General features: G+C 43.2%; 1 protein-coding gene across 3 annotated transcripts in view; it reads left to right on the top strand.

The window, feature by feature from the left end:
- The first annotated feature begins 1,456 nt into the window (after positions 1-1,456).
- The window catches only part of PPP4R2 (protein phosphatase 4 regulatory subunit 2), a 43,563-nt gene continuing 17,972 nt past the window's right edge, over positions 1,457-27,047 (top strand). The window contains exons 1-3 of one of the 3 annotated variants that reach the window (XM_007535560.3): positions 1,457-1,759; positions 3,123-3,204; positions 23,490-23,660. In XM_007535560.3, the coding sequence (XP_007535622.1) occupies positions 1,726-1,759; positions 3,123-3,204; positions 23,490-23,660 (287 nt within the window). In that variant the 5' untranslated portion in view covers positions 1,457-1,725. Of the gene's footprint in view, positions 1,760-3,122; positions 3,205-23,489; positions 23,661-27,047 lie in introns of those variants that run through there. The other 2 variants (XM_007535561.3, XM_060202858.1) reach the window with 2 other exon arrangements.

The raw sequence follows: 27,047 nt of genomic DNA, 5'->3' as shown, positions 1-27,047 counted from the left end.
GACCTGCTTCACAGCTTGTGAAGCGACGCCCCTGCAGGTGGGGAGCCAGGGGCTCCAACCCGGATCCTTACACCAATACTTGGGTTTTGTGCCAAGTGCGCTTAACCCGTTGCGCTACTGCCCAACTCCCTTTGAGACCTTAAAGACCTTTGAGGTAATGGAATTGTCTTTGTCTCTGATGTAACATACAGAACCCTCTAGTCTGAAGTGACTACTGAGTATTTGGAATATGTTTAGAGTAATAGAGGTGGAAATATTGAAGAACTTTGAAACTTAATTTGCATTTCATTTAATTCTAATTTAACCAATGTGTCCAAATTTGCGCCTTTTAAAAAATATTTATTTAGCCTTTTGTTGCCCTTGTATTTTTTCTTTTTTTTTTTAACCAGAGCACTGTTCAGCTCTGGCTTATGGTGGTGCGGGGGATTGAACCTGGGAAGATAGAGAGGGGGAGAGAAAGACAGACACCTGCAGACCTGCTTCACCGCCTGTGAAGTGACTCCCCTGCAGGTGGGGAGCCTGGGGTTGGAACCGGGATTCTTACTCAGGTCCTTGCGCTTTGCACCACCTGCGCTTAACCCGCTGTGTTACCGCCCGACTCCCAAATTTGCACCTTTTAACACATGTCAGGAAATTGTTCTGGGCCAGCAAGATAATTTACCTGATCTTTGCCAGGCTCGATACTCAGATTTGAGCCCAGCCCCTACCGGGGTCTTCGAGCTCTTGGTTTATTATTATAACTGTTGTTATTACCACCATACCACTGCTCAGCTCTGGATTGTGGTGCTGCTGGGGACTGAACCTCAAGAAATGAAAGTCTTTCTGCATAACTATTACCCTGCGCCCACTCGCCCCCCCACCTCCGTGTAAGTCTTAAATAACTAATCCAGGGTCACCCAGCCAGTACTTTTTATTTATTATTCACCATAGCTCTGCTAAGCTCTGGCTCATGGTGGTGCGGGAGATTGAACCTAAGTCTTTGAAGCCTCAGGCATGAGAGTCTCTTTGCATAATTATTACCTACCCCCCACCCGCCAGTACCTTTTCATTCAGCTGGACTTTGAATTCAGGTAGTTCCAGCTCCTGCGCTTTAACTCGCTCTGCAGTGCTTCTTCAAAGGGCGGGTCAGTAAACTATTCCTAACAGTGTGCCTACTGTGACTGCTGTATGTGCATGCGTCCACAGCAAAGGTTTACGGGGGCCCTCTTTGTACAGGTGGGCAACGTGAGGCTTTGTAAATTGCTCGAGGTCACATAAGCAGGGACTCAAAACCAGGGAGCCAGCCCCGCAACGTACAACCCAAAGCCCCAAGTAGCTTGCAGCAGAAGGAAGCGCAGACCCACGCGAGCAGGTGGGCGTGGCCCCGTTCGACCCCGCCCACTCCCCGGGCCCGCTCCCGCGACACGCCTCCCAGCGCACGCGCTCTGGGGCTCCGGGGGGTCGGCGCGCGGCGGGCGCGAGGACGGCGTCGGGGAGCGTGCGCGCGGTGACGTGCCTGGCGCCATGTTGGAGAGCTGGTGGTAGTGGCTCGGGCAAGTGCTCGCTCGCTCGCTCCGTCTCGCTCTCTCGCTCGCTTCCCCCGGCTCCCTTCGGTGCCCCCCCCAGTCGCTTGCGTGCCAGAGTGTGTGCGAGGCCGGGGGAGGGCGTCGGGGGGGTGGGGGGAGGCGTTCCGGTCCCCGGGAGACCCGCGGAGGGAGGCGGAGACTGCGAGGACTCCGGGAAGCCATGGACGTCGAGAGGCTGCAGGAGGCGCTGAAAGGTGGGGGTAGCTGCCCCTCTCCCTTCCCCCCTCGCCCTCCGAGGGCTTCTCCGCTCTCTTCAGGCAGGGTGGCTTCGAGGGCCGCGGTCGGGGCCGGCCGGCGGGGAGCTCCCCCCTCCCATCCCCCTTCCACCTCCCAAGGGGCGGGGAGCCCTGTGGGCAGCTCCCTCCCGCCCCGCTCCGGGCTTTGTGTCGGCCGCTGGCGGCGGCGCTGGGGGAGGGGAGCCGGGGCCGGTCCCCGGGGGCGAGTCGAGGGCCACAGCCCCTTCCCGGGCCGTCGCGGTTCTCCGGCCCCCGCACGCAAGGCGTCGGGATGGGGAGAGAGAGAGGGAGGGAAGGGAAGAAAAACAAAGTAAAAGGTTTTTCTTTGGGGGAGGGTGGGGGCTGGGGGCGCGGTGCGGAGGAGGAGCCGCGGAGCAACTTTGAAGTGTCTCGGGGACCCGGGGCCGCGGCTGCCCGAGTCGCCCTCCACGGGCGCCTCGCCCCGGGGTCGCCGCTCGCCACGCGGAGCAACAGGCTGGCCGACCCCGAGCCGCAGGTTTCAGCCCTGCTGACACCCAGAACCATCCGGTTCCGATCCCGACCCGCAGGTTTCAGCCCTGCTGACATCCAGAACCGCTTGGTTCCGACCCCGAGCCACAGGCTTCAGCCCTGCTGACATCCAGAACCACCTGGTTCCGACCCCGAACCACAGGTTTCAGCCTTGCTGACATCCAGAACCTCCTGGTTCCGACACTGAACAGCAGGTTTCAGCCTTTTTGACACCTAGAACCATCCGGTTCTGACCCCGAGCCACAGGCTTCAGCCCTGCTGACATCCAGAACCGCCTGGTTCCGACCCCGACCCGCAGGTTTCAGCCCTGCTGACATCCAGAACCTCCTGGTTCCGACCCCGACCCGCAGGTTTCAGCCCTGCTGACATCCAGAACCACCTGGTTCCGACACTGAACCACCAGAACCATGGTGGGGGGCTCGCGGGCGCAGCTGGTGTTTTTTTAAAGACGGGTTTGCGGTGTGTCAGAAGATGAATCCTGAGAGGTGGGGGGGAGGGGGGTTGTATCTGAACGTGGTTCCCAGGTCAAAACTGATGCTAGTGTCGTCCCCCTCCCCTTAAATCGCACTTTGAGAAGGACTGCTGTTAGGACGGCGGTGACCCGCCCAGAGTTTGAGTGCTCTCTTTAGGAGTACTTCGGTGATCGCTGAAGGAGCTTTGTTGCAGGGAGACTTGGAAGAGTGGCGGTGGGTAATTTATGAGAAGCCAACTGACAACGGGTTGATGATGGACTGGAACAAATTTTGGCTTTCGAGGGGATTTGGAAAGGGTTGATGGAGGAATACTGATAACTTTTCTTTCCCTGTTCTAGACTTTGAGAAGAGGGGGAAAAAGGAAGTCTGTCCCGTCCTGGATCAGTTTCTTTGTCATGTAGCCAAGACTGGAGAAACAATGTGAGTTGAAAACAAACTCGTTGCTATAGACTTAGGTATCAGTAAGAATCGCTTAGGAAGAGGAGGGAAGGGGGCTCATTTCAGAAGAACTAAATAAGCCATCAGCAATAAGCCATCCAGACTCCAGTCATTTAAGTTGTTTATGAAGTGCATGTACTTTATTTACCTTGTATACAGTACTGTTAACGAATTTTGAATGTTGAAATTTTCTTTATAGCTATACTTTTGCTGTTAAAACTAAAGAGTTTTTGCTCAGGAGAGCCAGAGAAAAGAAAGAACTCTTTTTGGCCATAGCAACAGGCTTGTTTCTAAATGCTTTGTATTTGATTATGTTGCAGATTCTTTTGTTGGTATTTCTTTATATTGTCCTACATGCGACCTTTCATGATACACATTCTGAGTGTTTGAAGTGTCACTCCTACTTATTCTCCTAAGGACACAGGGTTATTAGCTGACAAATTCCAGATGCTAAACTTTCTAGGACAGCTAACTTGTTACATATGCACAGCGCTATGTTATGCTTGTTTCCAAATACTGTGAATTTGAAACTTTAAAAACTGTGGAGTTAGGGTTCTAGTTGATTGTGTGTAGTTTGTATGACAATTTGTTTTCACAGTCTTGCAGTTTATAGAGCATCCTTAAACTTTGGTGGTTTTCTTGTCTTTTCTCTGGGTAGGTGGGAGAGAATAGATGGGGCAAAAGTTTCTTTGGGAGCAGTTTTAACAAGTAGGGTTTTTTTTTTTTTTAATGTTTATTGCATGAGAGAAGAGAGAACCATCGTGATTTTAGAAAACCGGCACAAGATACCTAATTGATATTAATGTAGGTAAATTTCAATTAGTTTTCCAAGATAAATGCTTAGATTACCATAATTTATTTTGACTTGCTAGTTCTAACTTATTCCTCTTTCAAGAGGAAGAACATTTTACACAGATTGTACCAAAATATTTAAAGGTAAATGCTTAAAGCCTTTGTATTCAGCTTAACAAGTATATATCACCATCTCATTTTGACAAAATATGCTGTCTGTGAATATATAGTTATTTGCATGTTTCTAAGAGGAAGCTTTTTTATATAGATACTTATTTACTTATTAATGAGAGGGATAGCAGGAGAGAAAGAAAGAACCAGACATCACTCTGGTACATGTGCTGCCAGGGATCGAACTCAGGACCTCATGCTTGAGAGTCCAATGCTTTATCTACTTTGCCACTTTGCAGACTTTTTTTTTTTTTTTTTTTACTCCAGTGTTATTGCTGGTGCCCAGTGCTGGCACTACGAATCCACTGCTCTAGGAGGCTTTTTTTTTTTCTTTTTTTCCTTTTTTCTTTCTTTCTTTTTTTTTTTTTTTCTTTACCAGAGCACTGATCAGCTCTGGCTTATGGTGGTGCGGGGGATTGACCCTGAGACTTCGGAGCCTCAGGCATGAGTGTCTGTTTGCCTAACCATTATGCTGTCTACCCCACTCCCATTTTTTTTTTTTATTATCTTTATTTATTTATTGGAGAGAGACAGCCAGAAACTGAGAGGGAAGGGGTAGATAGAGGGAAGAGAGAGACAGAGATACCTGGCAGCCCTGCTTCACTCGCAGAGCTTTCACCCCTGCAGGTGGGGACCAGGGGCTTGAACCTGGGTACTTGTGCACTGTAACATGTGTAGTCAACCACGTGTGCTACCACCTGGCTATTTTTTCCCGTTTTTAATTAGGAAGGATAGAGAAATTAAGAGAGATGGGGAGAGAATGACACCTGTAGACCTGCTTGCCACCTCCCCCCCCCCCCCCATTAATTTGTCCTGGTAGAGGATTTAAACACTTCCCCCACATTTAGGTGTTTGTTCATTTAAAATTTTTGGTTTGTACATTTTTCTTTTCTTTTTTTTTTTTCCTCCAGGATTATTGCTGGGCTCGGTGCCTGCACTATGAATCCACCGCTCCTGGAGGCCATTTTTCCCCCTTTTGTTGCCCTTGTTGTTGTAGCCTCGTTGTGGTTATTATTATTGTCATTGTTGATGTTGTTCGTTGTTGGATAGGACAGAGAGAAATGGAGAGAGGAGGGGAAGACAGAGAGGGGGAGAGAAAGACAGACACCTGCAGACCTGCTTCACCGCCTGTGAAGCGACTCCCCTGCAGGTGGGGAGCCGGGGGCTCGAACTGGGTTCCTTAACACCGGTCCTTGCGCTGTGCGCCACATGCGCTTAACCCACTGCACCACCGCCCGACCCCCGGTTTGTACATTTTTAAAGAATATTTTTGTTGTTGTTGTTTTGCCTCCAGGGTTATCGCTGGGGCTTGGCGCTGGCACTATTAATTCACTGCTCCTGGAGGCCATTTTTTCACTTTTTTAATGGATAGGACACAGAGAAATTGAGAGGGGAGGGGAGATACAGGAGAGCAACAGACAACCTGCAGATCTGCTTCACCACTTGTGAAGTGACCACCCCACAGGTGGAGAGCTGAGGGCTTGAACCAGGATCCTTTGTCCTGTGTGTACTTTGTCCTGTGTGTACTTTGTCCTGTGTGTACTTCACCTGGTGCTGCCTCTTGGCCCCCAGGATATTTGTTTATAGTTAGAGATGACCACTGTCTCACAACATCGTATGTGTGCCAGGTGAATGAGTTCACACTGCTTCAACTATATTTCACCACACCCTCTCTACTACCAAAGTGCCATTATTACCCTGCACTACTCTCTGTTGGACCCCTTCCAGCTCTGTGCTCTTCTCCCTTCCCTCTAGTAACCCAGTCCTGCAGTCAGAATCCAAGGGTCTGTTTTGGTTTAGTCTGTTTGATTAGTTTTTTCTTTTTTGTGTGTAAGATTTGCTGGCTCGGTTTATTACTGTGAGAGAGTGCGTGTGTGTGCATGCAGCAGGACATCAGTCTGGCATTTATGATGCTGGGGATCAGACTGGGACCTCATGATTTTAAGTCCAGCACTCCAGTCACTGCGCTATTTCCTAGCCACAAGACTATTTTTTTATATTTATTTTCCCTTTTGTTGCTCATGTTTTTTTTTTATTGTTGTCATAGTTGTTGTTATTGCTGTTGTCGTCGTTAGATAGGACAGAGAAATGGAGAGAGGAGGGGAAGAAAGACACCTGCTTCACCACTTCGCACCGAGTGCACATAACCTGCTGTGCTACCGCCCAACTCTCCCCACAAGACTATTCTAAAAGGTGTCAGTTTGAACTGGAATCAGGTTTGTAAGTCCTCAGTGGTGTCATCTTTACTAGAATACAACTTTCTAGGGAGTCGAGTGGTAGTGTTGCGGATTAAGGCGCAACGTACAGGGACCAGTGTAAGGATCCCGGTTTGAGCCCCCGGCTCCCCACCTGCAGGGGAGTCCCTTCACAGGCTGTGAAGCAGGTCTGAAGGTATCTATCTTTCTCTCCCCCTCTCTGTCTTCCCCTCCTCTCTCCATTTCTCTCTGTCCTATCCAACAATGACATCAATAACAACAATAATAATTACAACAATAAAACAAGGTCAACAAAAGGGAATAAATAATTTTTTTTAAAAATGCAACTTTTCCAAATGATCCTGTTAACTTTGGTAGTTTTGTATGGAGCTTGGATCATCTGGAGCCTACTGAGGCCATAGTTTTTTTTTTAAGATTTTTTTTTTTATTTATGAGAAAGGAGAGAGAAAGAACCAGACATCAGTCATTGTGGCACATGTGGTGCTGGGGATTGAACTCGGGACCTCATGCTTGAAAGTCCAGTACTTTATCCACTGCACCACCTCCCGGACCACGTGAGGCCATAGTTTTATCATTACTAAGTCAATTAATTTGATATAGATCAGAGTTTCCTTATCTACTAAATGAGGGACTTCTCATAGCGTGGTCTCCAAGACTCCTTCCAGGAGCCTGCAGGCCTCTGTTCCCTCCCTGGGTGTGTATGGGGCTTAGTGTCACTGCAGCAGTAGTGGTTAAGGATATAGAAAGGGGCAGCAGTGATTATGGCTGACGCTGCAGTTTTCTGTGTGGCTGGGATCTAGCTACACAGGTAAGACATTGGGCGTACACGCCTGACATTGCCAGCACTGCATGTCGCCAGGGGTGTTCAGATTTGTCTCATTATCTTGCGTGAAAATCGTGTGTGTGTGTGTGTGTGTGTGTGTGTGTGTGTGTGTGTGATTGACAGTGGTGAAAGGTTTATCCCCCCAGCCATTTTTACACCCCCCCTTTATTTGTTAAGACAGAGACATTTAGAATGGAGAGGGAGGGAGGGAGACACCTGTACCACTGCTTCACCACACGTGAAGCCTGCAGGTGGAGAGCAGAGGCTTGAACCCCAATCCAGGTCTATGCACATGGTGATGTGTGCGCCTGGCCCCTGGTGAAAGATAAAAGGATTTATTAACAGAAGAGAGAATCTGGCATAATTGAAGTCTGGAATTGAACTTGGGACCTCTTGCCTTTAGCTACTGGGCTGCACTTGTGAGAGATGGTAACTGTTGGGGAGTGTGCTGCAGAGGCAAATAATTGGGAGACAGTAAAAAATAAAATTGAGGATTTATTGTTCATATATATGGGAAAGTTCCCTCAGTGTTAACACTTACTAGAGCCACAAAAAGGGTTCCAGAGTGCTCATTTTAGTGTTACCTGAATGCACCTATGTGGTAGTTTTAGTTTACATTCAAAGGTTTTTTTGTGAATGCTAATGACTGAATTTATAAACAGCTTACTGGAAAACCTGTCTGTATTTGGGGTGGGGGTGTTGCTTCAAAAGATGGTATTAGTAATAAGGATTTCATAGTCTGGTATTTAATATGGTTGCCTGCTATTTTGTGGGCTGTAGGTCAGGCATGAGGATCTTTTTTTAAATTTATTTTATTTATTTATTTATTGGACAGAGACAACCAGAAATCAAGAGGGAAGGGGGTGATAGAGAGGGAGAGAGACAGAGACACCTGCAGCCCTGCTTCACCACTCATAAAGCTTTCCCCCTGCAGGTGGGGACTGGGGGCTGGAACCCAGGTCCTTGCGCATTGTATTACATGCCCTTAACCAGGTGCGCCACCACCCGGCCCCCTAGGCATGAGGATCTTACATAGCCATTATGCTATCTTCTGAACCCTAATAGGAACATATTTAGCAACAACAATTGAAGCCTGAGGTATTGTATATAAGGGATAGTTCCAATTAAATATGTTTGTTCTTTGTAAAGGTTTAACGTTCTACTTTTTTTTTTAATTAAAGTTTTTTTGATAACCAGAGCACTTCTCACCTCTGGTTTATAGTGATCCCAGGTTTGAACCTGGTGCTTAGGGACTTCGAGCATGAAAATCTGTTGTAAATGTTGCTGTGTGGATATTGGTCCACTCCTACTCCTGAACTGTTACTTCTTTTTCTTTTTCAAGATTTTTCTTAATATTTATTTCCTTTTTGTTGCCTTGTTTTTATTGTTGTAGTTATTATTGTTGTTATTGATGCCATCGTTGTTGGATAGGACAAAGAAATGGAGAGAGGAGAGAAAGACAGACACCTGCAGACCTGCTTCACCGCCTGTGAAGCGACTCCCCTGCAGGTGGGGAGCCGGGGGCTCAAACTGGGATCCTCACACCACGTGCGCTTAACCTGCTGCACTACCGCCCAACTCCCTAAACTGTTATTTCTGATGTCTACCAAACTGTCTTTGCAGTCACCTTCCAAAGACATATTTACAGTAAGAAACTTTAAATACAATATCTTTTTCTCTCCCACCAGCATTATGCTGGGTTTCAAGCCTGAACAACAACTCCATCACTTCCAGTGGCCTCTCTTTCTCTTTCTTATAGACAGAGAATTAAGAAAGGGTGGAAACACTGGCAATACTACTCCACCACTGGTGAAACTTAGCCCTGCAGGTGGGGGACCAGGGCCTTGAACCAGGACCCTTGTGCCTGGTAATACATGTGCTCAATGGGATATGCCATGCCCGGTCCCATCCAGTGTCTTTAATTCACATGACTGTCTTGAAAGTCTGTCCTTATAGCTGCTGTTTCTCCTCCTCCTCCTTCTCTTCCTCCTCCTCCTCCTCTCTCTCTTTTGGTAGAGTGGGGGGGGGGGGCTTGCTGCGTTAAAGTCATGGCTTGTTTAATTGTAAATAGGTCAAAGCAAACATCAGTTTGAAAAGAAATCCAGATTCTGCTTTTTTTGTTTGTGTTTTAGATAGGACAGAGAGAAATGGAGAGAGGAGGGGAAGACAGGGAGAGAAAGACAGACACCTGCAGACCTGCTTCACCGCCTGTGAAGTGACTCCCCTGCAGGTGAGGAGCCGGGGGCTTGAACCGGGATCTTTACGCCGGTCCTTGCTCTTCATGCCACGTGCGCTTAACCTGCTGCGCTACCACTCAACTCCCCAGATTCTGCTTTTTGCTAACTACTGAGAGCACTCAGATTTCAGAGGAATTCTGTTCAAGCAACAGAACTAAAACTACTAGCCTCAAAATGCACAATTAAAAACAGATTCTTAAAGATTAAACAGGAAGGGGGGAAAAAGATGAAATAGAGAGCTAGACTATCACTCAGGCACATCTGACACCAGGGATCAGACTTGGGACCTTGTGCTTCGAAATCCAGAGCTTCAGTCACAGTAGGTAAACCCCCCACCTTCTGCACCCCATAAAATATTTGGTCTGGGGTTGGGCAGTAGCACACCCGGTTTAGTGCACATGACATGAAGCACTAGGACCAGTGTAAAGATTTGGGTTTGCGCCCCCAGTTCCCCACCTGCAGGGGAGTCACTTCACAAGCAGTGAAGTAAGCGTGCAGGTGTCTGTCTTTCTCTCCTCCTCTGTCTTTGCCTCCTTTCTCAATTTCTCTCCTATGCAACAACAACAACAACAATGGAAAAAAGATGGCCACCAGGAGCAGTGGATTCATAGTGCAGACAGTGAGCCCCAGCAAATAATGCTGGAGGCAAAAAATATATATTTAAAAAAGTAATTTTTGGTCCATACTCCCAGAGGGGTAAAGAATAGGGAACCTTCCACTGGAGGGGGGGGGTGGGTATATGGAACTCTGGTGGTGGAAATTGTACCCCTCTTATTCCCACAATATTGTCAATCATTACTAAATCATTAATTAAAGAAAAGTCCAGAGCTTTATTCCATTCATATATATATATATATATATATATATATATGTTTTTTTTTTTATTTAATTTTTTAATTTTTTTTTACCAGAGCAGTATTCAGCTCTGGTTTATGGGGGAGGGGGGATTGAGCCTGGGACTTGGGAGCCTAAGGCATGAGAGTTTCTTTGTATAACCACTATGCTGTCTATTACCCCCCCACCCCCCTGCACAGAAGTCCAGAGCTTTAGCCACTGCACCATGTCCTGGGCTAAAAAAAAATGCATTCTTTTAAAAAATTAAAAAATGCACATTTAAAAAAATTTTTTTTAATTATCTTTGTTTATTGAGTAGAGACAGCCAGAAATCAAGAGGGAAGCAGGTGACAGAGAAGGAGGGAGAGAGACAGAAAGAGCTGGAACCTGGGTCCTTGCTCAGTGTAACATGTGCACTCAACTAGGTACACCACCACCTATAGCCCCACACTGTTTTCTTTCAGTTTTTTTTTTTTTTAATTCTTTTGGGGGTGCAGAAAGTCTGGCTTCTGTAATTACTTCTTTGCTGGACTTGGATGTTGGCAGGTCGAGCCATACCCTCAGCCTACTTCTTTTTTTAAATTTATTTTACCTTTTGTTGCCCTTGTTTTATTATTGTTGTTGTTACTGATGTTGTTTGATAGGACAGAGAAATGGAGAGAAGAGGGGAAGACAGGGAGTGGGAGAGAAAGATAGACACCTGCAGACCTGCTTCACCGCCTGTGAAGAGACCCCCCCTGAAGGTGGGGATCTGGGGGCTCAAACCGGGATCCTTACACCAAGTTTTTTTTTAAACTAAAGCACTGCTCAGCTCTGGCTTGTGGTGGTAGAGGGAGGAGGGGATTAAACCTGGGACTTGGAAGCTCAAGCATGAGACTCTTTGCATAACCATTATGCTGTCTCCTCACCAAACTATCCTTTTCTTTTTTTTCTTTTTCTTTCTTTCTTTTCTTAAGATTTTATTCATGAGAAAGAAAGGAGAAAGAACCAGACTTCACTCTGGTACATGTGCTGCTGCCGGGCATCAAACTCAGGAGCTCTTGCTTGAGAGTCCAAAGCTTTATCACCGCACCATCTCCCAGACCACCCCCCTTTCTTTTTCTCTCTTTTCCTTTCTCCCTTTCTCCTAGAGACAGAGAAAGGCAGAGAGAAACATATTAGCACCTAAACTGCTCTTCAGTGTAATGAGAAGCGGGACTTGAGGCTGGGTTGTGCATGTGGCAAAGCAGTTTACTAGCTGAGTGAGCTAATACTTAGCTAGTTCAAAATGCACATTTCTTAAAATTTCTTTTTTATTGTTTTTTTGTTTTATTTATTGTTTATTTTTTATTTATTTTTTAAATTTATTTCTTTATTGGGGAATTAATGTTTTACATTCAACAGTAAATACAATAGTTTGTACATGCATAACATTCCTCAGTTTCCCATTTAACAATACAACCCCCACTATGTCATTCATCATCCTTCATGGACCTGTATTCTCCCCACCCACCCACCCACCCCAGAGTCTTTTACTTGGGTGCAATATGCCAATTCCATTTCAGGTTCTACTTGTGTTTTTTTTTTTAATAATTTATTTCTTTATTGGGGAATTAATGTTTTACATTCAACAGTAAATACAATAGTTTGTACATGCATAACATTCCCCAGATTCCCATTTAACAATACAACCCCCACTATGTCATTCATCATCTTTCATGGACCTGTATTCTCCCCACCCACCCACGCACCCCAGAGTCTTTTACTTTGGTGTAATACTCCAATTTCATTTCAGGTTCGACTTGTGTTTTCTTTTCTGATCTTGTTTTTCAACTTCGGGCTGAGAGTGAGATCATCCCATAAGATTTCTTTCTTTTTTAACCAGGGCACTGTTCAGCTCTGCCTTAGGGTGGTGCAGGGGATTGAACCTGGGACTCTGAGCCTCAGGCATGAGAATCTCTACATAACCATTTTGCTATCTACCCCGCCCAAGATTTCTCTATCTTAAAAATCCATTTTGAATACTACCTACTTTTAACTAAAAATATTTAATTTGAGCAATTCTGTTTACTTAAGCTCATAAGACTTGACAGTAAATCGGAAGCAACATTAATTGGAAATGTTGAGATTTTTGAAGTGTGTAGTTTTCCTTAAAATTCGTATTTAGGGGGGTCGGGCGGTGGCACAGCAGGTTAAGCGCAGGTGGCGCAAAGCACAAGGACTGGCATAAGGATCCCGGTTCGAGCCCCCGGCTCCCCCCCTGCAGCGGAGTCGCTTCACAGGTGGTGAAGCAGGTCTGCAAGTGTCTATCTTTCCCCCTCTCTGTCTTCCCCATCTCTCTCCACTTCTCTCTGTCCTAACCAACAATGATGACAGCAGTAACAACAACAATACAACAATGATAACACAACAAGGGCAACAAAAGGGAATAAATAAATAAATATTTTTAAAAATTCGTATTTAGTTCTCTTTGTTGTCCCAACAGGGTTATCACTGGGTCTTGGTGCTGACACTATGAATCTACCATTCCTACTGGCCTTTTTTCTTTCTTTCTTTCTTTCTTTCTTTCTTTCTTTCTTTCTTTCTTTCTTTCTTTCTTTTTTCCTGTCTCTAAATTTGATATGAAAGAGAAATCAAGAGGGGAAAGAGATACCTGCAGACCTACTTTACTGCTCATGAAGTATCCTCCTTACAGGTGGGAGTGGGGGCTCAAGCTTGGATCCTTGTTCATAGTAATGTGTGTGCTCAGCTGTGCCACTGCCCAGCCCCTGTATTTAGTTCTATATTTGTATTCACTTGAATTTTTTAAAAAGGTTTATTTGCTGCTGGGAGAACCAGAGTATAAATCACTCTGTTAATGCAGTACAGGGGGAATTGGCACCTCTGCATTGCTTTACCATCCAGTGAGCTAATGGAACCATCTGTAGTGTTGTCATGTAATTCTAGGGCTCAAGTTTAGCTCCTCATGCATGGTAAGATGCTCATCCTACTGGGCAAGCTATTTTCTGACCCCTAACTTAGAGCTAAATTATAAATGATTTTATTAAAAATTGAGATCCTCCCATCATTGTGTCACATGGAAATGAAAGTGTGGAAAGAGGACTAGAACTAGCCCGGGGTTTGAAGCTATCTCAGTATATACGACTTTGGCGTGTTGCTGCATGAGGTTTCAGGTTGACTGGCTGTAAGAGATGATTAGAGAATGGAGTTGGGGAGATGAGAGAAAGTACATCTCAAATTTGGCTGCAGGTTCTTGACAGAATCAAGAAACAATTTCAGAGGGATACTTGTGGAAAATTGTATCCTTCAGGTTCAATCCCCCACAGCCCCATAAACCAGAGCTGAGCAGTGCTCTGGTTAAAAAAAATTTAATTAATTTAATTAATATTAAAAAAGTAAAATTATATCCTTATTCATGATTAAAGGTGTTTAATTTTTTAATTTATTTATTTATTAATGAGAAAGATAGAGGAGGAGGAGAGAGAAAGAACCAGACATCACTTTGATACATGTACTACTGGGGATTGAACTCGGGACCTAATGTTTGAGAATTCAATGCTTTATCCACTGCACCACTTCCCTGACCACTAAAGGTGTTTTTTTTTTTTTTTTCCCTCTTTTGTTGCCATTGTTGTAGTTATTGTTGGCCTTACTGATGTCGTCATTATTGGATAGGACAGAGAGAAATGGAGAGAGGAGGGGAAAACGGGGAGACCTGCTTTTACCACCAGTGAAGCGACTCCCCTGCAGGTGGAGAGCCAGGGGCTTGAACCGGGATCCTTATACTGGTCCTTGTACTTTGCGCCACATGCGCTTAACCCTCTGCGCTAATGCCCGGCTTCCTAAAGGTGTTTTTTAAGTTTAAAAAAGATTTTATTTTTATGAGGGAGAGACATCAGAATGATGCTATCTCCTATACCCATGTTATTGATTGATTGATTGATTGATTGTGTAGAGACAGGGTTCCTGAGGGAAAGGAGAAACACACCTGCAGCATTGTTTCACCATGAGGCTTTTTTTTTTTTTTTTGCCTCCAGGGTTATTGCTGGGGCTTGGTGCCTGCACCATGAATCCACTGCTCCTGGAGGCCTTTTTTTTCCCCCTTTTGCTGCCCTGTTGTTATTGTTGTTCTTGATGTCGTTTGTTGTTGGATAGGACAGAGAGAAATGCAGAGAGATGGGGGGGAGAGCAAGATAGACACCTACAGACCTGTTTCACCGCCTGTGAAGTGACTCCCCTGCAGGTGGGGAGCCGGGGGCTTGAACCAGGATTCTTAGCTGGTCTTTGCGCTTTGCGCCACATGCACTTAACCCGCTGTGCTACCACCCGACCCCCAAGGCTTTTTTTGTTTTTCATGAAGCTTCCTCCTGTAGGTGTGTGTGGGGGGGGACTGAGGGCTTGAACCAAGGTCTTTATACACTGTGTAATGTGCACTTAACCAGGTGCACCACTGCCTGGTCCCATGTATTTGAATTTTGGTTTTTTAAATACTTATTTATTCATTCACTTTTATTGCCCTTGTTGTTTTATTGTTGTAGTTATTATTGTTGTTATTGATGTCATTGTTGGATAGGACAGAGAGAAACGGAGAGAGGAGGGGAAGACGGGGGGGGAGATAGACAGATGGAGAGAGGAGGGGAAGACAGAGGGGGAGAAAAAGATAAGATACCTGAAGACTTGCTTCACCGCTTATGAAGAGACTCCCCTGCAGGTGGGGAGCCGGGGGCTCTAACTGGGATCCTTACACCCGTCCCTGTGCTTTGTGCCACGTGCGCTTAACTTGCTGCGCTACCGCCTGAGTCCCTGTGAATTTTTTTTTTATTGTGATATCAAGGAATCAACTTTATGAGCATGCAATGACATCAGCAACAAGTGGCCTCCCAGTCCCAATGTTTTAATTTTATTTAGAGGAAGAGAGAAAGGTAATACTGTAGCACTGCTCCTACATCTGTGTTGTTCCCATATGGTGCTAGGACTTGCACCTGGTAAAGTTCAGGCTCTACTAGTCAAACTCCCTCTGAGTCCCCTAAAGTAAGGTATAGAACATTAAAATGAAACTGGGCACTTGGAGAGCGGTCACTTAGTGGAGGAGTACAGAAACTGCACGGGTGAGGTCTTCACTGCATTATTGTGTCTGCAGTCTGGACCAGCTTATCACAGAGGCATATGGAGGTGCTGACGCTTTAGCCCCAGTTCACTGCAAGCAGGCACTCTCCTAGATGAGCTATCTTACCCAGCCCTTTTAGAAGATATTTCTTATTTGTTATTAATAGTAGGTTACAAGATTGTAAGATTATAGCGTAGAGTTCCACACACCAACACCAAAGTTCCCCTTTCTACCTCCCAAGATTTACTATATGCGGGTTAATTTTGTTTGGCATGAAGTGGGGTGTTAGGCCCCAGATAGTGCCAGGGGTAGAATTGAGCTTCAGGCATACACACCCTGCATTCTGTCAGCTGAGACATTTTCCAGAACTGCTTTACAATTTCTTAAGGCTGTAACTTTTGCGGAGTTAGTATCAAAGTGTTTTTACATTTTTTATGTTTTTTATTTATTTTCCCTTTTGTTCCTTGTTTTTCATTGTTGTTGTACTTGTTATTGATATAATCATTGTTGGATAGGACAGAGAGAAATGGAGAGAGGAGGGGAAGACGGGGGAGAGAAAGAGAGAGACCTGCACACCTGCTTCACCGCCTGTGAAGTGACTCCCCTGCAGGTGGGGAGCCGGGGGGCTTGAACCGGAATCCATATGCCAGTCCTTGTACTTTGTGCCACATGCACATAACCCGCTGTGCTACCACCCAACTCCCTGTTTTTACATTTTTAAAAAACTTATTTATTTCGGTAGAGACAAATCAAGAGGGGAGTAGGGAGATAGGGAGAGAAACAGACACCTGCAGCACTGCTTCACCACTTGTGAAGCTTTCCCCCTGAAGGTGGGGCCTGGGGCTTGAACCTGAGTCCTTGCACTTTATAGCATGTGCACTCAACCAGGTGTATCACTGTCTGGCCCCTCATAGTGTTACATAACAAAAACAGTTTCCTCCCCAAAGATAAATTTTGTTGCAGGATTCTTGACTTATTATTAGTAGAACTAGTGGTTATAGTCTGGGGCTGAAGGTAATAGTTGCTTTTAGGAAGCTGTAAACAATGCTTTGGGAGCAGTAGAGTAGGGAGTTGAGGGGCCTGGTAGTGGGGCACTTCAGGTTGAGGTAGAGTGTACATGGTACCATGCACACAGATGGGGGTTCAAACCTAGGCCCTCCCTTACCTGCAGGGGGGAAGTTTCACTAGCTGTAAACAGTGCTGCAGATCTGTCTCTGTCACTCTGTGTGTGTGTCTGTCTGTCTCCCCCACCCCCTTCATAGTTTTCTCTCTGTCCTATCTAAAAAAAAAAATTTTGCCAGGAGCAGTGGATTCATTGTGCAGTCAGAGCCCCAGCAATAAATCCCAGGTAACATTACTACAATAATAATAATGAAATTGGTTTCTGATAAAAGAGAACTGGAGAAAAACTTAGAAGCAATTCAGTTCAGGCTGAAGGAACAGAAGGAAGAATGAGCAAGGAATAAAAAGGAAAAAATATGGGGGTATGATAGTAAGTTGGAATAAATCAGAGTGTGTCTTGCTTTAATGCATAGAAGTTTGAATTTAGAAAGATCCTATGATTCTTTGGTTTTCCAAGAGGGAAGAGAGAAATCAGAACTTTGTCCTGTGGAATGTATCTGAATGGGGAGTTAAGTAAAATCTCTGAGGAGGGTGTTTTGGGATTTGAGGGTAGGAGGGAATGAGAATGTGATCGTGTTAGTGGTGGTGGACATCAAGATTCACGGAAGACCCTGGGCAGTATTTCTATAGACGTTTCTTATATCAACCTTTCTTAGTTTCTTTATAGAAAGCTCTTCCCCCCTCCATAACTGCAGTTTAGCTTGCCTCTCCTAATCTGTTCTATCTGCTGCCGTGTCGTACAATATAAGCATCATGCCATACAAGTGATTTAAAAACCCTTACTCTTCCTCTTACTCGAGTTAAAATGAAGGTCTTAGCTCACAACCAGTGAAAAAGTAGCTGAACTGACATTTAAACCCAATCGAACTTTTGGAATCTACTCCAGGTGGCTTTCTTAGGACAATAAATACATTTATATTCAGCAAATGTTGATTTGCTGGATATTGTTATACACTGGAACAGAACAGTTTCACATTTCCCCGAGACAGGTACTTTTTTTTTTTTTTTTTTGCCACCAGGATTATCACTGGGGCTCAACAATGTATGAGAGAAAAGCAGAGGGAACCAGAACATCACTCTGGCACATGCAGTAATGGGGATTTAACTCAGGACCTCATTCTTGAGAGTCCAACACTTAATCCATTGTATTTTTCTCAGGCCACAAGCTATTATTTATTATGATGATGATTTTTAAATTTTAGGGTGGAGGAGATAGTATTATGGTTATATAAATAAACTAATGCCTAAGGCTCCAAAGCCCCAGGTTCAGTCCCCCAAGCTACCATAAATCAGAGCTGAGCAGTGCTCTGGTAACATAATTAGTTAATTGTAGATAAGAGGAGACACTTATCTACACTCTTCTGCTATCCATGGAGTAGTCGTGTTGTGTCCCGTTATCCCCCCCACCCTACCCCCCGTCCTTGGTTATTTTTTCCTTTTTGTTGCCTTTGTTGTTGCTGCTGTTGCTGGATAGGACAGAGAGAAATCGAGAGAGGAGGGGGAGAGAAAGATGCAGACCTGCTTCACTACCTGTGAAGTGATCCCCCTGCAGGTGGGGACTGAGGGCTTGAACTGTGATCCTTGTGAATTGTAACGTGAGCACTCAGCAGGTGCACTATCACCTGGCCCCTGAATATTTTTATTGTGGTAAAAGAAACAACAAAATATGTCATTTAACCATTTTCTCCTGCCCTGCTCAAATATAATTGACATATAGCCATTTTAAGTGTAACTCAGTTGCATTAAATTAAGTACTTTTACAGTATTTACAGTATTCATCTGACCATCACCAATATCCATTTTTAGGTCTTTTCCCTGTCACTTCAACAGAAATTCTAAACCCATTAAGCAGTAGACTTTTCATTCTCCCCTTCTCCTAGCCCCTGAGAATCACCATTCTGCTTTCTGACTTTGATTTACCTTTTCCAGCCACTTACAAATGGTGCCATGCTATTTTTTTCTTTTCTGTCTAGTTTATGACATTAAATATAATTGTCTCAGAGTTCATCTGTACTGTACGTTTTGTCAGGATTTCCTTTTTAGGCTGAATAATATGTAGGGGTCCAGGTGGTGGTAGCGCAATGGGTTAAGCGCATGTGGCACAAAGCGCAGGGACTGGCATAAGATCCTGGTTCAAGCCACCGGCTCCCCACCTGTGGGGGTGGAGGTCGCTTCACAGGTGGTGAAGCAGGTCTGCAGGTGTCTATACCCCTCTTATCTTCCCCATCTCTCTCCATTTCTCTCTGTCCTATCTAACAATGACAGTAGTAACAACAGTAGCAACAATAACAGTAAACAACAAGGGCAACAAAAGGGAAAAAAAATGGCCTCCAGGAGCAGTGGATCATAGTGCAGGCACTGCGTTCCTGCGATAACCCTGGAGGCAAAAAATAGTAATAATAATAAATAATATGTAGGTAGATGTCTCTCCATATGTATATTATACATGTGTGGGCTCGCTCTGGTTTAGTTGGTTCCACCTGTAGACTGTCATGAACGATGTTGCTGTGAACATTAGTATTCAAGTATCTGTTTTGCTACGAGTAGAATTGCCGCACCATATGGCGGTTTCATTTAACCGTTTGAAAACCTTTTCCACAATTGCTGTGGCACTTTACATTCCCGTTAGCACTGCCTGGGTCACTCTTCTTCCCAATGCTGATATTTTTTTGATTCTCCATTTTCTTTTCTTTTTACTTTATTTACTTACTTATTGTGGATAGAAGCAGAGAGAAATTAAGAGAAGGGAAGAGAGAGAGAGAGGCAGGCACAGCACTGCTCTCACTGTGTAGATGGGAACTAGGGCCTTGGACCCTGGTCCTTGTGCCATCTGACTTTCCCCTGGGTGTGCCACTGCTCACCCTACTTGCCTCCATTTTCTGTATTCTTACTTTTTTGACCATGGTTGTTTTGATTTGGACGTCTAGTACTATTACTTTTCTGATTTGCTTCTCTTCCCTGTTAAGCAGCGTGCCGCCTTTTACCAAGTGTGTTATGGTGGCTCGCGCGCGCAGTAGAACACACTCATTACCATGTGGCGCTCTTCCCCATTCTGTGGGGAGTCTCTCTGTGGGTGGCGTTTTCTTCTGCTGTGCAGAGGCTATCCAGTATGATGATGTAGTCCCATAGGCTTGTTTTTTGTTTTCCTTTTGAGTAGACAAGTTATTGAAGTCACCTTTAAAACAGAATGAAAAGAGCTTCTGCCAATGTTTTCCTTTAAATATTTGATGGTGTCTGGTTTAACATCCAAACCCTTGATCAGTTTGGAGTTTACTTTGCTGTGCAATGCAGCGGTCCAATTTCAGTCTTCTGCATTTTTCAATGCAGATTCCCCAGCATAACTTGCTGAAGAGATTCTAATTTCTCCATTCAATATTTTGGGCTCCCTTGTCAAAAATTAGATGTCCATAGGTGTGGGGGCTTGTTTCTGGGCACGCAGTTCTGTTCCACTGGTCAGTGTGTCTATTTTTTTTTCCCCTCACTATCAGGCAGTTTTGATTATAATATAGTTTCAGATATGGGAGTGTGATGCCTCCAGCCTGTTCTTTTTTCCAGGATTGTTTTGTTGATCCTGGGTATTTTCTGAAACTTTTGTAGTTTTTGTTGTCTTCTCTTATGTTTCTTGTGACCTTGAAGGAGATTGCATCAAATCAGTATACGGCTCTGAGTAGTCATGTTGATGTTAATTCTTCTGATCTGTGAACATAGGGTATCTTTCCATTGTTTTTTTCTGTATTTGACTATTTTTAGATACCTAGAGTATATAGAATCACAAAACATTTAGCTTTTTGTCTGACTTAACAAGAAGTACCTGTCTTCAAGATAAACTAATATTGAATTTTCTTATAAGGCTAAATATCATCTCATTGTGCATGCCATGCTTACACCAACACCTGGCTATCCATATTTCCTTTTTTTTCATTTTTTTAATATTTATTCCCTTTCGTTGCCCTTGTTGTTTTATTGTTATAGTTGTTGTTGTTATTGATGTTGTTGGATAGGACAGAGAGAAATGGAGAGAGGAGGGGAAGACAGAAGGGGGGAGAAAAAGATAGACACCTGCAGACCTGCTTCACCGTCTGTGAAACGACTCCCCTGCAGGTGGGGAGCCAGGGGCTCGAACCGGCATCCTTAAGCTGGTTCTTGTGCTTTGCGCCACATCCACTTAACCTGTTGAGCTACCGCCTGACTCCCCCACATTTCCTTATTTTTTTAAATTTTACTTTAAATTATTTTACTATTGGATAGAGGCAAAGATTTGGGGTGCAGGAAGATAGAAAAGAGACAGACACACCTGCAGCCTTGCTTCACCACTCATAAAACTTTCCCCCTGCAGGTGGGGACCAGGGGCTTGAACCTAGGTCCTTATGCACTGTAATATGTGTGCTTACCCAGGTGTGCCACTGCATGGCTTCTGCTTTTTTACATCCTTACTAGCTGATACTTGTTATTTACTTGTTTGTGGCTAAATGTTAATTTTGAATGTGGAGTTCTATCTTACTGTGGTTACATTTCTTTTGTGGTTGACATAAAATGTGATTTATATTTCCGTTAAGACTTTTCTCCCATTACTTTAATTGCCTTTTTATACTTGTTACTAGTTTTTTGTTGTTAGTTTTTATTTTGATGAGACAGATAAATTGAGAGTGAATGGGGAGAGGGAGAGACAGCTACAGCACTGCTTCATTGCTTGTGAAGCTCCTTTTCCACCCTCCCCTCCCCCCGCAGGTGGGACTGGGGACTCGAACCTGTGTCCTTGTGCTTGGTAATATGTATGCTCAACCAGGTGTGTCATGGCCCACACCTCCTCCTCCTCCTTTTAATGTATTGTTGCTTCTTCTTTAGGTGTCCTATAGTATCAGGAATATCTAAGCTTTCAGGAACAGTTCTAGACTGAGGTTTTTGTTCTGTATTTCAGACTTTATTATTGACCACAAATATTTCAATTACTTCTCTTGAAAGGATAGGCTTACTTATTTTATTTTTGAGATGATATATGCCAAGTTCTTCTGATGTAGATAGAGCATTAATTATTTCAAAGCTTTTTTTTTTTTTTTTAAGATTTTATTTCTTTGTTAATGAAAGAGAGAGGAGAGAGAACAAAAGCCAGAACATCACTCTGGTACATGTGTTGGTGGGGATTGAACTCAGGATACTTTATCCATTGTGCCACCTCCCCGGCCACTGTTTCATAGCTCTTGCAAGTAAACTATGACTGAATGAGGGGCTAGAGAGAGAGAGTTCACTGGGTAGAGCTTGTGCTTTGCCATTAGATGTGGCCCAGGTTTGAGCCCTAGCACCACATTGGAAGTATCAGGGCACTAGAGGGAGCTGAGCTTCGGGGCTGTGGCTATCTCCCTCTCCCCCACTCCCAAGCTACATAGGTAGATGTGGATACATGGACCAGAGATCATACGAGCAGAAAGCCCTGGCTCAAAAAAAAAAAAAAAAAAAGGCGGGGGGAGACTCAGTTACAATTAGGAGCTACTTTAAGCAACAGTAATATCCAGCTGTTCTTGAGATAGCCATAGTGTTTGGTATACAGTAGCAGTCCTTTACAAAGACATTTTGTTACCTAGAAAATTAAAAAAGATGTGTAGTTTAGGGTTGAGATGTAATAAATTTTCATTTAATTTAAAGTGAATTTGTGATGGTGAAAAAGTTCTAACCGGAGGCGGGGTGGTGACACCCGGTTAAGCACACATAGCACTAAGTACAAGGATCTCAGTTTGAGCACCTGGCTCCCCACCTGCAGGGAGGATGCATCATCACAAGCAGTGAAGCAGGTCTGCAGGTGTCTATCTTTCTCACTCCCTCTCTGTCTCCCCCCTCCCCTCTCAATCTCTCTCTGCTCTGTCCAATTAAAAAAAAAGGAAAATAGCCATCAGGAACAGTGGATTTGTAGTGCCAGTACCTCGCCCTGGCAATAACCTGGAGTCAAAAAAAAAGTGATGACTATTAACTAGTACAGTTTGGTTCCTACTGCCTTGATGATGTGTTAGAGTGCCATCAGTTTTACTCACTTATGCTTTTGCAAGGGAGTAAGCACAGTGGAAAAGTCAATTTTTGTTTTTACAAAAATGATACTGGCTTCTTGGACCGTACTGCCAAGCAATAGCCCTGGCAGCCGAGGTTGTTGAATAGGATGGGAGAGTTGTGTGCAGATCAGTACCTCTTGCTCAAGTAGACATCTGCATAAGGGATCTGTATGCTGCCACTGATGGTTTGTACTGTCTGCTTGAGGAAAATGGTTTATTCCTGACTCCTGCATCTCCTGGGACTTAGGTTATTTTCTTATACTAATAAAATGGTAAGGGGACAGGGATAAAGATGTTTATTTTTAGTATTGAGTAAACTCTAGACATATTGGGTGGAGCCTTTGAAATGTGTCTTATTTTTTAAATTTCTTTTCCCTCATTTCCTTACTTTAGTATTTTCCTTTAAAATGACAAAATGTATGGGTAATATTTGAAAGCAAAAAGGAAAAACTAAAGTTTGTTACATAACAGATATAAGGTAGGAAACTTATTAGTCTTTGTGTTGATCTTAGCATATTATGTATGATCTTGGTATATGGACTTAATTCTGACTCAACTGCTTCAATTATGTGAACTTCACCAATTTCTAGTCTATCTAAAATGGAACAGAGTCATTTCCCTGGCTAGATTTTTAGGTAGATAAAGTCGAAACTAAATAGTGTTTTTAAATGTAAAGAATAGAATTTAGTACACAATAGGATTTCTAACCAGAAGTAGTTTTTATTTCAGTGATTTTTATCAGAGATTTGAATTTCGTTTGGGTAAGGAGTTGGGAAAGTTGGAACTTTTGAGTCTCACTGCTCAGGCATGGTGCCTGCTACTGAACAGAACCGTTCTCACTAGTCTCAGACATTAATTTTGCTAGCATTAAGGCAATTTTTGTGTTGCTGCTATGTGTTCAGGTATTGTAAAGCTACATAGTATTTTTCCCCCCTTTTCTGTTTATAGGATTCAGTGGTCCCAATTTAAAGGCTATTTTATTTTCAAACTGGAGAAAGTGATGGATGATTTCAGAACTTCAGCTCCTGAGCCAAGAGGTCCCCCCAACCCTAATGTCGAATATATCCCCTTTGATGAAATGAAGGAGAGAATACTGAAAATTGTCACTGGATTTAATGGGTATGCACTTAATACTACTTTAAAACTTTAGTAAAACTTGGCAGTTTTTTTTTTTTTTCCTTTACACTATGGTGTGTATAGTTATTTGCTACTAAGTATCCATTATTGCTACTAAGTATCCATTAGAATAAGTTTTATGTCTAGAGTAACATAAATATTTAAAATACTTTGTTTCTTTAACTTGAATCTCCTGTATGAGCTTCAGTGGCATTTAAAGTTTAAATGGGTATGACAGTGGAAAAATTTGTCATTTATATATTCATGCTTTCAAACATTTTGCATTTGATATTATACATCTCTATACTTTGTCTAGAACCTATATATTGGGTTGTCAGAAAAGTCATGGCTTATTCTTTTTAAACATATATATATATTTTTTTTACTTTGGGTAGAGACAGAAATTGAGAGGGAAAGGATAGTTGGGGGAGGGAGTGGGGGAGAGAGAGACAGACAGACACACATGTACTGTTTTATCACTAAAACAAAAAAAGTGAAGCTTCCCTCCTACAGGTGGGGAGGTGGGGACTAGAGGCTTGAACCTGTGTCCTTTTGTGTATTGTAAAGTGTTTGCTCGGCCAGTTGTACTGCCACCTGGCCCCTCATGACATATTTACTTATGCAAAAAATTGCATCATGACCTTTCTGACAACCCAAATGAGATAAGTCACATTTCTTTTAAGATGAAAAATGCCAACTTCTGAATGTATTCATTTACTTAGTGACTTTACATTTAAAAGTTATTGGGGCCTACCATGGCTTCCCAACAAGTAAACTTTTTTTTTTGGGCCAGATCACTGTTCTGATCTGGCTTTTATGGTGGTGCAGGGCTTGAACCTGGGACTTTGAAACCTTAGGCATTAGAGTCTTTTTGCATAACAGTTATGCTATCTATTCCCACTAGTTTTGATATCAACTATTTGGAGTACTAGGTGACAATACCAAATTTAATGAAGTGTAGATCTGTTAAGCCTTCAGGGGCAGGTTTTACTTGTAGAGGTGTCAGTTATGGCTGGTGTAGGTAGCATAATCTTCAGATATTTAATTATGATTTATAACATGAGAGTGTAATTCATAGAATCATTTGTTATGTGTCATGTTCCTCTTTTAAGTATAAATATTTTTTGTTAAAGTATCAAATTTGTATACATGGGTTTCATGTGTGTTAGAAAATTCTCTCTTTGAGCAATTACCTTTGAAGCCCAACAATTATAGTTGCCATTTAAGATTTAGGGATTGGGGAAAAATCTTTACCCTGTACCTTGTTGTACTGTTGAAAGCACTATTCGACCACGTATATATTTTTTCTGTAAATACAAATTTTTTAATATATTTATTTTCCCTTTTGTTGCCCTTTTTATTGTTATAGTTATTGTTGTTATTGATGTCGCCATTGTTAGGACAGAGAGAAATTTAGAGAGAAGGGGGGAGATAGAGAGGAAGAGAGGGAGAGAGAGAGACCCCTGCAGACCTGAAGCGACTCCCCTGCAGGTGGAGAGCCAGGGGCTTGAACCGAAATCCTTATGCCATTCCTTGTGCTTTGCATGCACCACATGCGCTTAACCTGCTGTGCTACTGCCTGACTCCCTATTTTATTTTATTTTATTTTAATTTGCGGTCTTATAAGAGTCCCAGGTTCAATTCCCCACCACCATAAGCCAGAGCTGAGCAGTAGTCTGGTTAAAAATAATAAATAAAACTAAAAGACATGTTTTTTTTAAATGCTTTTAATTTTAAAAAGATAACATTTAAAAATTTTATTTTAATGAGAGATACAGAGATAAAGACACAGATGCAGCACTGTTCAGCTCTGGCTTATGGTGCTGCTGCAGATTGAACCTGGAACCTCAGAGCCGCAGGCATGAAAGTCTTTTTGCATCACTATTATGCTGTCTCCCATCCTTCATGGATAACATTTAGTTAAGAATTAGTTAAGAAGCAGGTCACATTGTATCACTGTTTTGTGATATCTTGATAAGCTAATATTCTTGTGATTTTGAAATGCCAGTTCTTTCAAATAAGTTAAGCATACATGTTAAATACATCTAAATTTTGTAATTTCTTAGTCTGTAAACCAGGTAATTGACTTCTACTTCAGAAACAACTTGAGCAGTCATTTAATGCCTGAGCATACTTAAGCATAATTGCCTTAAAAACAGGTTTGTTTTTTTTTTAATCTTTGAACTACAAGTAACGTTGAACTTAAAAACTTTAAGCTTAAATTTTTAGGATAGCAGTTTATAAATCATTTCTCAAATCGCAAAATCATTTTTCAAATCATTTCTCATAATCGCAGAATCTGATTTATGAGTGGCTTTACATTCATTTCCCATTTTTAAGTTATCCTCTTTTTGTCTAATACTGTCTATGACCAATTCTAGGTTTGGGGTGGGTACAGGGGAATGAAGCCAGGGGTTTGTGCATGTGCACTGCCAGTTCTCTGGCTGTTAGCTGTCATTACCCCCACCCCCTTTTGGTGGATGGGAGTAGAGTGGTGCTTTGTCACTCTAGATTAAAAATTGGGGCCTGGTGGTGGTGTGCCTGGTTGAGCGCACATATTACAATGCACAAGGAACTGGTTTTGAGCCTCCTGGTCCCCACCTATAGGGGGAAAGCTTTGATTACCCCTCCCCTAGATTTTTTACTTTCTCTTTTTTTTAGTTTTTAAAAATTATCTGTATTTATGTATTGGCTAGAGACACTAATAAATATAAAGACAAAAATTGAGAGGGAAGGGAAGATAAAGACAGTACTACTTTATCACTTGAAAAACTCTCCCATGCAAGATATAACGGGGATGGGGTGGGAACGTGATACAACACCCCCCCCCCCCCCCGTTCTTGCGCATTGTATAACCAGGCCTCCTAAATAATCTTTTTTTTTTTTTTTTGCATCCAGGGTTATTGTTGGGGCTCAGTGCCTGCACTATGAATCTACTGCTCCTAGAGGCCATTTTTCTTTTCTTTTTTTTTTTAATTGAATAGGGCAGAAACTGAGAGGGGAGGGGAGATAGACACCTGCAGACCTGCTTCACTGCTTGTGAAAGTGACCCCTTGCAGGTGAGGAGCTGGGTCTTGAACCAGGATCTTTGTCCGGACCTTGTGCTTTGTACTATATGTGCTTAACCTGGTGTGTCATGGCCAGGCACCCCCCCCCCCCAATCTTTCCAATTATAAAATGGTAGATGTTCATAATTTTCAAAAGATTTTTTAAATGTTATGGGAGTATATAACCAAAGTAGAACCATGGCATATTGCTAGTTATATTTACCTTTAGAAGAAGTTTCATATCTTTCAAAGTACATTTAAAGCCATGCCTTTTGCTTATTTTATTTTAAATGGCTGCATTATTTTCTACTAGGCTATAATTTATTACTCTGACTTCCAGGTA

This window comes from Erinaceus europaeus, chromosome 12, assembly GCF_950295315.1.
Source record: "Erinaceus europaeus chromosome 12, mEriEur2.1, whole genome shotgun sequence".
In the NCBI taxonomy this organism is placed as follows: domain Eukaryota; kingdom Metazoa; phylum Chordata; class Mammalia; order Eulipotyphla; family Erinaceidae; genus Erinaceus; species Erinaceus europaeus.
This window is presented reverse-complemented; position numbering and strand designations above follow the sequence as displayed.